This window comes from Berghia stephanieae, chromosome 3 (genome assembly GCF_034508935.2).
Source record: "Berghia stephanieae isolate SIO BIC M18660-M18661 chromosome 3, UCSD_Bste_1.3, whole genome shotgun sequence".
In the NCBI taxonomy this organism is placed as follows: Eukaryota; Metazoa; Mollusca; class Gastropoda; order Nudibranchia; family Aeolidiidae; genus Berghia; species Berghia stephanieae.
In genome coordinates this window covers 8,676,661-8,689,912 of record NC_088362.1, presented here as the reverse complement: position 1 = coordinate 8,689,912, position 13,252 = coordinate 8,676,661, and the positions used below count along the sequence as shown (strand labels likewise).

Genomic DNA, 13,252 nt, shown 5'->3' with positions numbered 1-13,252 from the left:
CATTGCCTAGAGAAAGAGAGAATATTATGTGAGAGTAATAAAAGTTCTTAATCTTTAGTGCTTGCATCACGTTTGGGTCATACATCTCGAGTAATGTAAGATTAAAAGGAATTCTGTAAAGTATAGTCGTTATATTGGATATATTAAATTATATATTCATCAATGCACGGGTGATATTTTAAGTTTTTATATCGTATTAACCCGGCGCATGACTATCGGTGGCTCATAATTTAAGTATGCCTCTTGTCGCGCCAAAGAGAGGGCCATCACTTTATCTTTTCAAACGGTTAGGTTACTTCGACATTGAATAACAACTGCATATGCCTACTTAATTTTTTTTCTTTTTTTATGTCATTGCAAAATAGTGGTAAACAGGCCCGTACATATACAGTAGAATCTCGGTATAACTTTAATAGTGGGACCAGCCTAAAAATCCATGTTAAACCGAGTCCTGTTATGGCCGGATTTCAAGGGTAATAACACAAATGTGACCCTTCGTCTCAAAACGATATTATGTCGGGAACGAACCAGATGCTTAAAAGCCGAATTGAATGTTAAACTGGTCAAAAATATAAATTGTTGGCATTAGCACCCTAAAATATGATATCAATTCTCATCAATGAAATATACATACTCAACGCAAGTCTGATTTATCTGGCTAAAAATCCAATTTTCAACATCTTAACCAACCCGACTTAATACCGTTTTGAGGCGAAGGGTCACAAATGCCCTAAAATGGTGTAGCATAGAGTAGTAATAGTAAGTAGCATATACACGCGTACACACACACACACACACACACACACACACACACTGACACATACACACATTCTCTCTCACACACACAAAGAAACACAGCGCACTCATGAACTGCGCCTAGCCTACTCTCGGTTGCCTTTATCTGTAGGCTTAGCAGTTTTAACCAGGCGCCTGTTATATCATGACCTGTTATACTGAAATTCCACTCAACTCACAATGGCAGCAGCATTTAATGGTGCTCACACTACTATGTTATGACGATCGATCCAGGATGCAAATTCCGTACCGCACTCTTGCGTTCAACCAGATGCTCAGCGGTTTCGGGCTCGTTTCCACAAACGGGTAGGTACCATGGCCGACTAGAGTTACGTCATGGTAGGTACGTATTGGACAGGTGGCAAGTCGGTGGATCTCCTACCTTGTCGTTGGTGGTTGAGCTTGAGGCATATCGGGGGCCCAGGAGTAATTCCGGTTGACCATCACGTGACCATCCCGGATGTCGGGCCTACAGCGGGCGCCTTGAACGGTCCGCCCCGATATGTGACTAATGGAGATCCAACCCGGTGCCCGAATGGCCTCGGCCATCCCGGGCTCCACACTCACTACTATGTTGTCACAATGGCAGTATCGTATACGCTTTCATAAAATAACCCAAATGTGATGCCCAAACAACTTTTGTTGCATCAACAATTTTTTTTCTTCTCTAACCTGGATATAAACCGCACAGACTTCCTTGGTGGTCAGAATTCCGAATAGGGGAAATAGAAATACAGGAAACAATGACGTCACAGCCAGGGGGATGACCTCTGAGATCCAGAACACCGCCATGAGAATAACACAGTACCCACATCGTGCCACCTGTATCAGATACAATCACAATAGTTATTTTATCCTATATTATACTGCATGAAATTATGAAATCTGGATAAAATAAGGAAGTAAATATTGTTAGATAAAAGTGTAATTCGACAAACCATAAGCATAGCATTTCCCAGACGGAAAAGATAATTAATCAATTTGGAATATCTTTTCTTATCTATATTATTAAAAGTGTGTGGTTCAAAGTTTATCTTAGGCATTGCCAATAAAGAACATAAAGCAAACATAGAATTCCCAACGAACAACTCAAATAAATAAGATACTTGTAACTGTGTGGTTATGCTGATTTTTTTTTTTTTAATTGTTAAATTTAAAGGACACAAAAATTGTTGGTGATGGCGATATCACAATATTATTTAATTTATGATAACATTATCAGTCAATGTCGGCTTACCGAATTCTGATGTATCAATGGTAGAGGAAGGAGGATGAGAGGTACCAAAATGGAAAACCAGAGAGTCCAAGATTGCAGAGAAATTTTCAAACACGTTTTCCATCTCATGGTTGCAGATAGACCACAACTAATTTGGGGATGTTAATCCGAACCTTTTGCGTTGAATCTGAAAACATTAAACTTGGGATAAGGTTTTTGACAAACTGAGGGTCTTGTTGTTGATTGATATTTAAAGGACGAGTCTCCTAGCCAAAATTATTCAAATGTGTTGGGATTCTTTCGGAGTACGGCTGCTTTTTCCCAGTCAGACAAGACATATTTATATTTTAGCAAGGGAAATATTTAGTCAAATATCAAACAGTTACGACGCCCCCCCCCCCCCCCCCAACCCACTTTCCGACTTGTCATAGAATCTCAAATAAATTTTTGAATTCTCAACTTTGGGACACTTGGATGTTGTCTTAATTATTTAATAATTGCTATTTGTATTTTTCTATTTCTGACCAAATCGAGAGAGGGGGGGGGGGGGGAGGAGGATGTTATGTGAGAGTAAAATCAGATATTCCTGAATTTGTAGGTCGTTTATTTGGGTTTTGCTGGAAGTCCTGTTGACTTGTGGATAATTCTCCTTCTATTGTTGTACATTAAAATATCTTCTTAATAATAATAATAATAATAATAATAATAATGATAACTTATATAGCGCCATAACTCCGAGATACCAGACTCTAAGCGCTCTTGCAATTGTTATGTCGCGGTTTGGAAGTTACCCTGGTGGAGATATTCCTTATTATATTGCATTCTTTGAAATATAAAATCATTGCTGTTTGGACTGCTATCCGTGTGTGTTTGTTTTAAATCTTGCAGTTATAATGGACTCGTTTATGTAGTGGAAATGCTTTCAAACCAGGGTAAAAAAAAAAAAAACAACTTTGTTACTATGTTAAAACAAACCCAAGATTGCGTCGGTCATCAGACTAGAAATGAAACTTTTTATTGAAAATATTACGTCAATAAGAAAAAAAAAGGCCTTAAGTTCGATTTCAAGCGATTTTTGATGCTTTGCATGGCTCCGTATTGTATTAATGAATTTTTTACGTACTTCAAATAATGTTGGCTTGTTCCACTTTCAAACATCCGGGAATGGTAAGAAGAAGAAGAAGAAGAAGAAGAAGAAGAAGAAGAAGAAGAAGAAGAAGAAGAAGAAGAAGAAGAAGAAGAAGAAGAAGAAGAAGAAGAAGAAGAAGAAGAAGAAGAAGAAGAAGAAGAAGAAGAAGAAGAAGAAGAAGAAGAAGAAGAAGAAGAAAGGAGGGGAGGAGGAGGAGGAGGAGTAACTACTGTCGTTGAAGAAGAAGAGTATACTTTATTCATCCAAAAGTGGAAATTTGTTAACAGATGTGGCATGCATAAAAATGGATAAACATAAAGTTAAGAATTTATGGCGACAATGTATGTACATCAATTTTATATAGTGAAATATGTTATCCTTATGACCTCTAGTTTGAATTTATATGTATAGAATAAAAATATATAACGATAGAATTAAGAATTAATGGCGACACTTTATATGTATGTAGGTATATAACAATTTTATGAATTGAAATAGATTATCCTTATCGCGTCTAATTTGAATTTGTATGTGTATATTTTTTTAAGTATTTAAATGACTGTTGCGCATTAAAAATTCGAACACAGTGGAAATAATCAAACAAAATAATTTATTATACCTGTGTTCATCGCAATTGCCATAATATCTTCGACTGACGAGTTTGACAGATAAACAGAAAGGACATATCTTATCGGTAATCAATTTTATATTATGACTATACATATTGTGTTGCTAATTATCAATGAATTATCTTACTGGAAGGAGTGTGGCAAAATGGAAGTATGACCAAATGACAGATTGTAGAGCCTACTTAGATGTATTAGATAGCAATGTCAGTCACCAATATCTAGGAATACGCATGTTACATTTTATTATCCTTGTGCAGTGACTTCATGGGTTAGAATAATGACAATAATCACACAGTAGTAGTAGTAGTAGTAGTAGTAGTAGTAGTAGTAGTAGTAGTAGTAGTAGTAGTAGTAGTAGTAGTAGTAGTAGTAGTAGTAGTAGTAGTAGTAGTAGTAGTAGTAGTAGTAGTAGTAGTGGTGTTGTTATTGTAGTAGTAGTAGTAGTAGTAGTAGTAGTAGTAGTAGTAGTAGTAGTAGTAGTAGTAGTAGTAGAAGAAGTGGCAACAACAATAATAATAATAATAATAATAATAATAATAATAATAAAATAATAATAATAATAATAATAATAATAATAATTATTATTATTATTATTATTATTATTAGTAGTTAGTAGTAGTAGTAGTAGTAGTAGTAGTAGTAGTAGTAGTAGTAGTAGTAGTAGTAGTAGTAGTAGTAGTAGTAGTAGTAGTAGTAGTAGTAGTAGTAGTAGTAGTAGTAGTAGTAGTAGTAGTGGTAGTAGTAGTAGTATTTTAATTATTATTAAAATTAAGATAATGGTGATGATGATGATGATGATGATGATGATGATGATGATGATGATGATGATTATGATGATGATGATGATGATGATGATGATGACGACGACGACAACAATAACGAACATGGCGACAAAACAACGGATCTCAAGTTACCAAATTAGGGCAAAAAGCACTAACTCCAATAAATAGAATTTAAAGAGATGATGTTACTGAAATTAAGACTCGAATGGGTTCTATTTATTTTAAAAGGTAATGAAAAAAGACTTAAAGGTATATGTTACAGTGAATGACCTAATCAGTCTGGTGATGAAAAGGTTTGAACTGAAATATTGCCAAGTTTATCAGTTAGAAGGTCAATTTTTATTTTAAAAATGAGTTCTTGTCATAAATGATTAAATCAACCCTTTTTGTACATCTTCGTGAAATATCAAAGCTTAATTTAGCTTCTAATTTTTTTTACAGCTAGTCATGTTGAAAAAGTATGAAATTTGAGAAAAGTTATTGGATACTTTTCCCATACATCTGACCATAGCTTCATGAAAAATCACCTGATTTACTTCAAATAAGATCAAAATGCTCTGGGGAGCATATTCTTTCAGAAAATGCACACAAAAAATGCAAATCCAAAATGTTCACCTTCCGACTGATTATGTCATTCACTGACACATATATATGAACCACTTTTTATAACTCAGCAAAACCAAAGCAAGTACATACAGCAGTCTATTTAAATAAACAATTTCCAGTCAAGTCAGTTTCCTGAAATTCACACACAACGAATATTATAACACACAACACTATTCGCTATCTATTCGCTTCAACACGTGCTCTGGGCATCAAATCTAAATGAGAGTTTTGTGAGCTTGAAATGTAGGAACAAGGTCAGTAGGTTGTAGTTATATGGAGGCGGGTTAATATCCTAATCTCCTCTCTCTCGTTTATATTTATGGTCTGGGGCAGGTACCAAGCATTAACTCTCTTCACTGTTACGGTGGTAACTGACAGAACGTGAAGAGATAAGTTAACCCTCTCCTTACCACCCATAGGAAATTCGTGACGATGCAACCGACAAAATTTCTCATTCTGATTTCTCTTGTACATCACAAAATTTGTGACTCTTCGCCTCAAAAAGGTATTAAGTCGGGATTGTTAAGATGTTGAAAATTGAATTTATAGCCAGAAATATCAGATTTGTGTTGAGTTTGTATATTTTATTGAGGAGAATGGATACCATATTTTAGGGTGCTAATGCCAACAATGTATATTTTTGACCAGTTTAACATTTAATTCGGCTTTTAAGCATCCGGTTCGTTCCGACATAATACCGTTTTGAGACGATGGGTCACATTTAACGAAATGCTTTGATTACAGCTGTAAATACTAAACACTATGTTCTGGGGCTCACTTATTACTTTTTTGTTTGAGTAAGAAAAGTATATTTTTGTGCTGGGTAGGTGTGAATTTTCGGGAGAAATTCTAAAAATGGCTGGTAAGGAGAGAGTTAAACTCTTACCTACTCCTGAGTGTATAGACCATGTGTGTCAGGGAGAGTTAATTAATTCAGATATATAGGCCACAGTTTCAAACGATGTGTGTGTATTACGAGAAGACAGAATAACGCTATTGCAAATAGGATTAAACAGTCGTAAAGTCACTTCCTTCCTAATGACGCATGGTAACTTAGTAACACTGGCTCTAAACTATCGGAACAATGGCGGACGCTCGTATGAAGTATTTCTCCGGCGAGCATAAAAGTGACCCAGAGGGGGGAAAAAACCAGATAAATTTGATCATGTTTTGACTTTTACACATTCTGATCACAAGACGTATGAAAAGTTCTAGCCAGCTTGAAGAATAAAAAGTAATGATTTTCTTTGTTTAGAACCAAGATGGCCGCCGTTGCCGGGCGGCGTGACATCAGACTACTGAATCCAATTAAGGGAGTTTCTTTCTTTCCTTATCATCATTATTAATGTTATTATCATCACCACCATCATTATTATCCTCAACAACAAAATCATAAGCAGTAGTAAAGTCATCATCATCATCATCATCATCATCATCATCATCATCATCATCATACTCAATATTATTATTTTTATTATCCAAACATATCGTCTAAGAGCTATTAGGCCTAAGTTGTTTTTTGTTTTTTTGTTTTGTTTTTTTAACTTTACATGCTCTTTGTAACTTCGATACAGCGATAATAGTTTCCAAAATTATATTGCCAATTTTCATCGCTAATTTGACAATTTTGGATACATGTCGCTGTTTCAAATGATTAAATATCTAACACACAAATAAATGTCATAGTCATGAATCGTACTACAATGTTCCCTATCAACATTCGTTTGATGCGTCCAATTTTATACATTTGAGAGTTTCAATTAAGTGATATACAAAATGCAAATGATATCCAATCGTGCTGCTGTGTGGTCTTGTGGTATGACACTCGCTTTCGAATCGGAAGGTCCTGGGTTCGAGCCTCGCGCTCGGCGCATAGTTGAGTCCTTGGAAAAGGCTCTTTACTCACATTCTCTCACCGTACTCAGGTGTAAAATGAGTAGCTGGCCGTTAACAGCGTTGTCTTTGTCCGAAAAATTGTAATATCGTCTAACAGGCGTCATGTCCCGTCCTACATGTAAAATGTTGCTGTTGACCAGGGACCCCTTGTAAAGCACTTTGAACACATTTATAGAATAAAAATTTTTCGCGGCGGTGGTGGGGTTTGAACCTGCGACCTTATTGGTACGACAACTCCGCCTGGCAGGTGAGAGCGTGGCTCTACCGTGTGAGCTATCCACGAACACCAAAAATATTCGTTTCAAACTCAAAGTCATTACTAGATCCCTCTCTCACCCACTTCTTGAGACCGCCGATTCATTCGTACACCACCATCGCGAATAATTTTGACCAGCAGTTAAGCTTAGTAGCCAATATTCTCAACACAAACATATAACATAGAAACGATTGAGACATTGAGTATGCTCCGGTGTATGGGGTGAATTTTTAATTCAGAAAAGTGAGTGGAGCAGGCACTTATGTTGGTAACAACAAGATATGAAGTGAATAGAAAAGTGCCAGAAGACAATAGAGAATAAAAATTTTTCGCGGCGGTGGTGGGTTTGAACCTGCGACCTTATTGGTACGACAACTCCGCCTGGCAGGTGAGAGCGTGGCTCTACCGTGTGAGCTATCCACGAACACCAAAAATATTCGTTTCAAACTCAAAGTCATTACTAGATCCCTCTCTCACCCACTTCTTGAGACCGCCGATTCATTCGTACACCACCATCGCGAATAATTTTGACCAGCAGTTAAGCTTAGTAGCCAATATTCTCAACACAAACATATAACATAGAAACGATTGAGACATTGAGTATGCTCCGGTGTATGGGTGAATTTTTAATTCAGAAAAGTGAGTGGAGCAGGCACTTATGTTGGTAACAACAAGATATGAAGTGAATAGAAAAGTGCCAGAAGACAATAGAGAATAAAAATTTTTCGCGGCGGTGGTGGGGTTTGAACCTGCGACCTTATTGGTACGACAACTCCGCCTGGCAGGTGAGAGCGTGGCTCTACCGTGTGAGCTATCCACGAACACCAAAAATATTCGTTTCAAACTCAAAGTCATTACTAGATCCCTCTCTCACCCACTTCTTGAGACCGCCGATTCATTCGTACACCACCATGGCGAATAATTTTGACCAGCAGTTAAGCTTAGTAGCCAATATTCTCAACACAAACATATAACATAGAAACGATTGAGACATTGAGTATGCTCCGGTGTATGGGGTGAATTTTTAATTCAGAAAAGTGAGTGGAGCAGGCACTTATGTTGGTAACAACAAGATATGAAGTGAATAGAAAAGTGCCAGAAGACAATAGAGAATAAAAATAAAAATACACCGGAGCATACTCAATGTCTCAATCGTTTCTATGTTATATGTTTGTGTTGAGAATATTGGCTACTAAGCTTAACTGCTGGTCAAAATTATTCGCGATGGTGGTGTACGAATGAATCGGCGGTCTCAAGAAGTGGGTGAGAGAGGGATCTAGTAATGACTTTGAGTTTGAAACGAATATTTTTGGTGTTCGTGGATAGCTCACACGGTAGAGCCACGCTCTCACCTGCCAGGCGGAGTTGTCGTACCAATAAGGTCGCAGGTTCAAACCCCACCACCGCCGCGAAAAATTTTTATTCTCTATTGTCTTCTGGCACTTTTCTATTCACTTCATATCTTGTTTGAACACATTTATAGTGGATATTGCGCTATGTAAAGCTCAATAAAGCTCAAGCTCAATCAAATGATAGGTGGTCTGGTTAAATAAATTTAGTTTGCTTTCAATGAACTTTCTTTGCCTTCCAACAATGTCTCCATTTCTTCTGTGCGGTATTTTGTATCGACTTAATGTTAGACCACGATCCACCGGTTTTCCTCTAAAGTATCGTTCTGATGGTCGTTTGTTGAAATTGTCGCAACTATCGGGAGCCTCTGTGGTGTAATTGTAGCACTAGCACGTCTGACCGGTAATCAGAATGTCTGAGGTTCGATCCCCAGTCGAGGTAGACTGATTTTTTGGCATGATTTTGTTTTTTCTTGCCTTTTTTCTTTCTTGCTTTGTCTGACACCTTTCATACACACTTGTTCAGATCCTTATTTCGTTAAACTAAGCCTTTGTTCTGCCGCGTCCACTACTTTTGTGATGTAAAATGAGACCTACCAACTACCATAATATGTTTGTTGATCTATGAATTTTCGGCTCCAATTGGATTCAATAGTCTGCTGTCACGTCGCCCAGCAACGGCGGTCATCGTGGTTGTAAACAAGAAAATCGGTACTTTTTCTTCTTCATGCTGGCTATAAATTTTAATATATATAATATATATATATATATATATATATATATATATATATATATATATATATATATATATATAGATATATAATATTTATCTATGATGTCTTGTGATCATAATGTGTAAAAGTCAAAACATGATCAGATGTATAAATTTTTCCCCTCTGGATACGCTTTTATGCTCGTCGGAGAAATATTTCACAAGGGCGTCCGCCATTGGTCCGACAGTTTAGAGCCAGTTACTAAGTAACCATGCGTCATTACGAGGGAAGTGACGTTACGACTGTTGAAGCGTATTGCAAAGAGTCATAACTATCTTTAATTCTTATTTGTTTAAAAGGAAAATTTGGATCCACCGTGGGTTGGTTAAGATACTCTTAATGCCATGAGTCAAATGAAATGGAAGCTTCAATTTGATTAACGATGACAGACAATGTTTTGGGTTTCTTCTTGGCCAACAAAACATGGTGAATGAAACACTGGAGACGAAAGACAGATAAGAGAATGGCGTTGTTACTTTCGGATCGGAAAGTCCTGGGTTCAGGCCTTGCTCAGCGTATAGTTGAGTCCTTGGAAAAGGCTCTTTATTCACATTCTCTCACCGTACTCAGATGTAAAATGAGTACCAGACCGTTAACAGTGTTGTCTCTGTCCGAAAAAATATTGTAATATTGCCTAACAGGCGTCATGTCCCGTCCTACATATTAAGTGTTGCTGTTGGGACCCCTTGTAAAGCGCTTTGAGCATGTTTAGTGGGTATTGCGCTACATATTAAAGCTCAATCTCATCTCCCAAAACTATAACTGTTTCCCTCCCAGCCAGGAAGGGACAAAATTTAGTAATCTCATTCCAAGACAAAGACAGAAAGCAATTGGAAAACAGATACAGGGGGATAGAAGACAGAGCAAGTACCTGCCTGGCCTACATGGGAGATTGGGAACCCCACCCCATATCCCGACATTATAACACCAGATTGAGACAATCGGTCACAAATAAAAATAATCACGTGATGTTTCAATATGGGACTTAATTTCTCAAAAGCAACACTTAATATGTAGGACGAGACATGACGCCTGTTAGGCGATATTACAATATTTTTCGGACAGAGACAACACTGTTAACGGCCAGGTACTCATTTTACACCATTGTCGGGGCAATAATGATGCTTAAAATAATGTAGCTTTAAGAACTCAATTTAAAAGATTTTAGTTGAATAAATGTGACCCACCGTTTCAAAACGGTATTATGTCGGAACGAACCAGATGCTTAAAAGCCGAATTTAATGTTAAATTGGTCAAAAATATATATTGTTGGCATTAGCACCCTATGGTATCCATTCTCCTCAATAAAACATACAAACTCAACACTAGTCTGATATTTTTGGCTATAAATTCAATTTTCAACATCTTAACCATCCCGACCTAATACCGTTTTGAGGCGAAGGGTCACAAATGCTTTGTTTTTTTTGTTGTTATGGTTTTTATTGTGCTTGCGACACTATTTATTAAATAATTTTAGCACCAGTAGAAAGGAAGATGATAGAGGAAAGTTGTAGATCTGAAGTTAAAAGCACTAAAGGAAATGTAAGACATAGGGGACTGGTTTAAACAAGAAAGAGAAGATTCCACGAGCAATCCATCAATGTGTCTATTATACCATTGCCTAAAACTCCCATCCAGGACAAGCAAATAGTCCCGCTATGAAGGTTTGACTCAAAGAATTACAAAGTACAATATATTTAAAAATAAAAGGTATAACTGGATTCCGTAGTCTGGTGTCACGCCGCCCGGCAACGGCGACCATCTTGGTTCTAAACAAAGAAAATCATTACTTTATATTCTTCATGCTGGCTAGAACTTTTCATATGCCTTGTGATCAGAATGTGTTAAAGTCAAAACATGATCAAACTTATGGTTTGTTTCCCTCTGGATACGTTTTTATGCTCGCCGGAGAAATATTTCATACGGCCGTCCGCCATTGTTCCGATAGTTTAGAGCCAGTGTTACCAAGTTACCATGCGTCATTAGGAAGGAAGTGACGTTACGACTGTTGAAGAGTATTGTACATAATGTTTTGTTTTGTTTTTAAGGGTTTTACGGCGCTTGCAATACATTTAGGTTATATCAGCGCAAGTAAAAAGGAAGAAAATGGGATAGTCAAATTTTAGAATTAATTAATAGTAGGACAAAGGTGAACTGAGAACAAATAGGGATCAGATGTAGATTCCAAGAGCATACCACCAATGTACTTAGTTTGAGATCACCTAAAAGTCTCATCCGGACACAAGCACAAGATCTAACAAAGGGGAATACACTCACCGACTTTCAATTCATTATACATTCAAAATAACAAATATAATCATATATAACAAGAGAGGTGATTTACAAGGAAAAAAATATCGTCTGCCAAAACAATAACTATGTATTTGACTCTTTCCCTCCCAGCCAGGACAAAACCAAGTAATCTCACATACACCAAGACAAAGACAGAAAGCAAATTGGAAAACAGATACAGGGGGATAGAAGACGCAAGTACCTCCCTGCCCACTATGGGAGGTCGGGAACCCCACCCAGGATTGTACATAATAGAGAGATGATTTGCAAGGGGAAAAAATATAATTTCTCATAAAAAAAAAACCTTTACATTTGACTGCTTCCCTCGCTACAAAGGACACCGACCAGGACCAGGAAAAAAATGAGCAATCTCAATCCAGCACAAAGTCAGAGAGCAATTTGGAAAGAGAAAACAGGAATGCGCTAATAGATTCTGTCCCGTAGTTGTGTCTATGCCCTTGTTGGTCCATATACAAATCAGACAAAGCCTTTTTTCTTTTTAAGTCGGTCCGGGTGAAGTGTTCAAGTCCAGCGTTGACTGAATTTATACCCATATTGTAATTTCTGAGTTTAAAAAAACAATTAAAACTACAGATGTGAATACCTTTAAACATCAGTTTATTTGAACAACATATTACTTACAATCATTATTTTTTCAATACTTGTATCATATATAATACAAATATTGAAACTGGGTATCAATATTAAGAACATGCACATGTTTATCAGAAATGCTACACAGCAATTTTCTTATATCTTGTAATCTTATATTAGCTCTTTTTTAAGAATTTCGGAAACTTTCATCCCCCCCCCCCCCCCCCCCCCCCCCATCCTTTTTTTCCACAAAGTACAGATTGTAATATGGCAATACTAAAAAGTTCCAGAACTTCCATTTCGAGTTCCCATCTCCTCATCTTCACACTTGCCCACAAACCATCATTATTGACCACATTATTTGAATGGATATGGTGAAAACAATGACATGAAATGATGATGATGATGATGATGATGATGATAATGATGACGTCGATACTGTTGGTGCTGCTGCTGCTGATGCTGTTGATGATGATGATGATGATGATTTTGATGGGCTTTAAAAAAAACGGAAAAGTCACAAAATAAAATGGCACAGTAAGCTGTGCATGATAAATATTTCTTACTCACCCTTATTCCCTTACATTTACAGTAAAAATTCATATATTATACAGTCATGCAACTGACAGCTATTCTCATTACTACAATATTTAATATTCTTTGTTTCATATCTCTATTTAAGCAATATGCCTTGAGACGAAAAATCAAATTGCTTAGTAAACTTAGTGTGGAAACATTGGAGCTATCTGGCACAGTGCAAAGATTTACAAATACAAACAACCCCAATGCTTTTCTAAGCATAAAGTGAAATGGGTAATCATTCTGTTAAATTGTCTTAGTGCTTAAGGCAACATTTTGTTCACAGCAGCTTGACTGCAACTGCAATAATCCTAATTACAAATTTGTAGTAAAATTCTTCCAAAAGTTTCCTTTGA

The 13,252-nt window shown here is 36.8% G+C and overlaps 1 protein-coding gene across 4 annotated transcripts in view; it reads right to left on the bottom strand.

Moving 5' to 3' along the window:
* LOC144967114 (Na(+)/citrate cotransporter-like) overlaps positions 1–5,530 on the bottom strand; it is a 28,348-nt gene extending 22,818 nt beyond the window's left edge. The window contains exons 1-3 of one of the 4 annotated variants that reach the window (XM_078903954.1): positions 5,248–5,530; positions 2,033–2,198; positions 1,468–1,617 (exon numbers count right to left, since the gene is read on the bottom strand). In XM_078903954.1, the coding sequence (XP_078760080.1) occupies positions 1,468–1,617; positions 2,033–2,140 (258 nt within the window). In that variant the 5' untranslated portion in view covers positions 2,141–2,198; positions 5,248–5,530. The other 3 variants (XM_078903956.1, XM_078903957.1, XM_078903955.1) reach the window with 3 other exon arrangements.
* Positions 5,531–13,252: the final 7,722 nt, after the last annotated feature.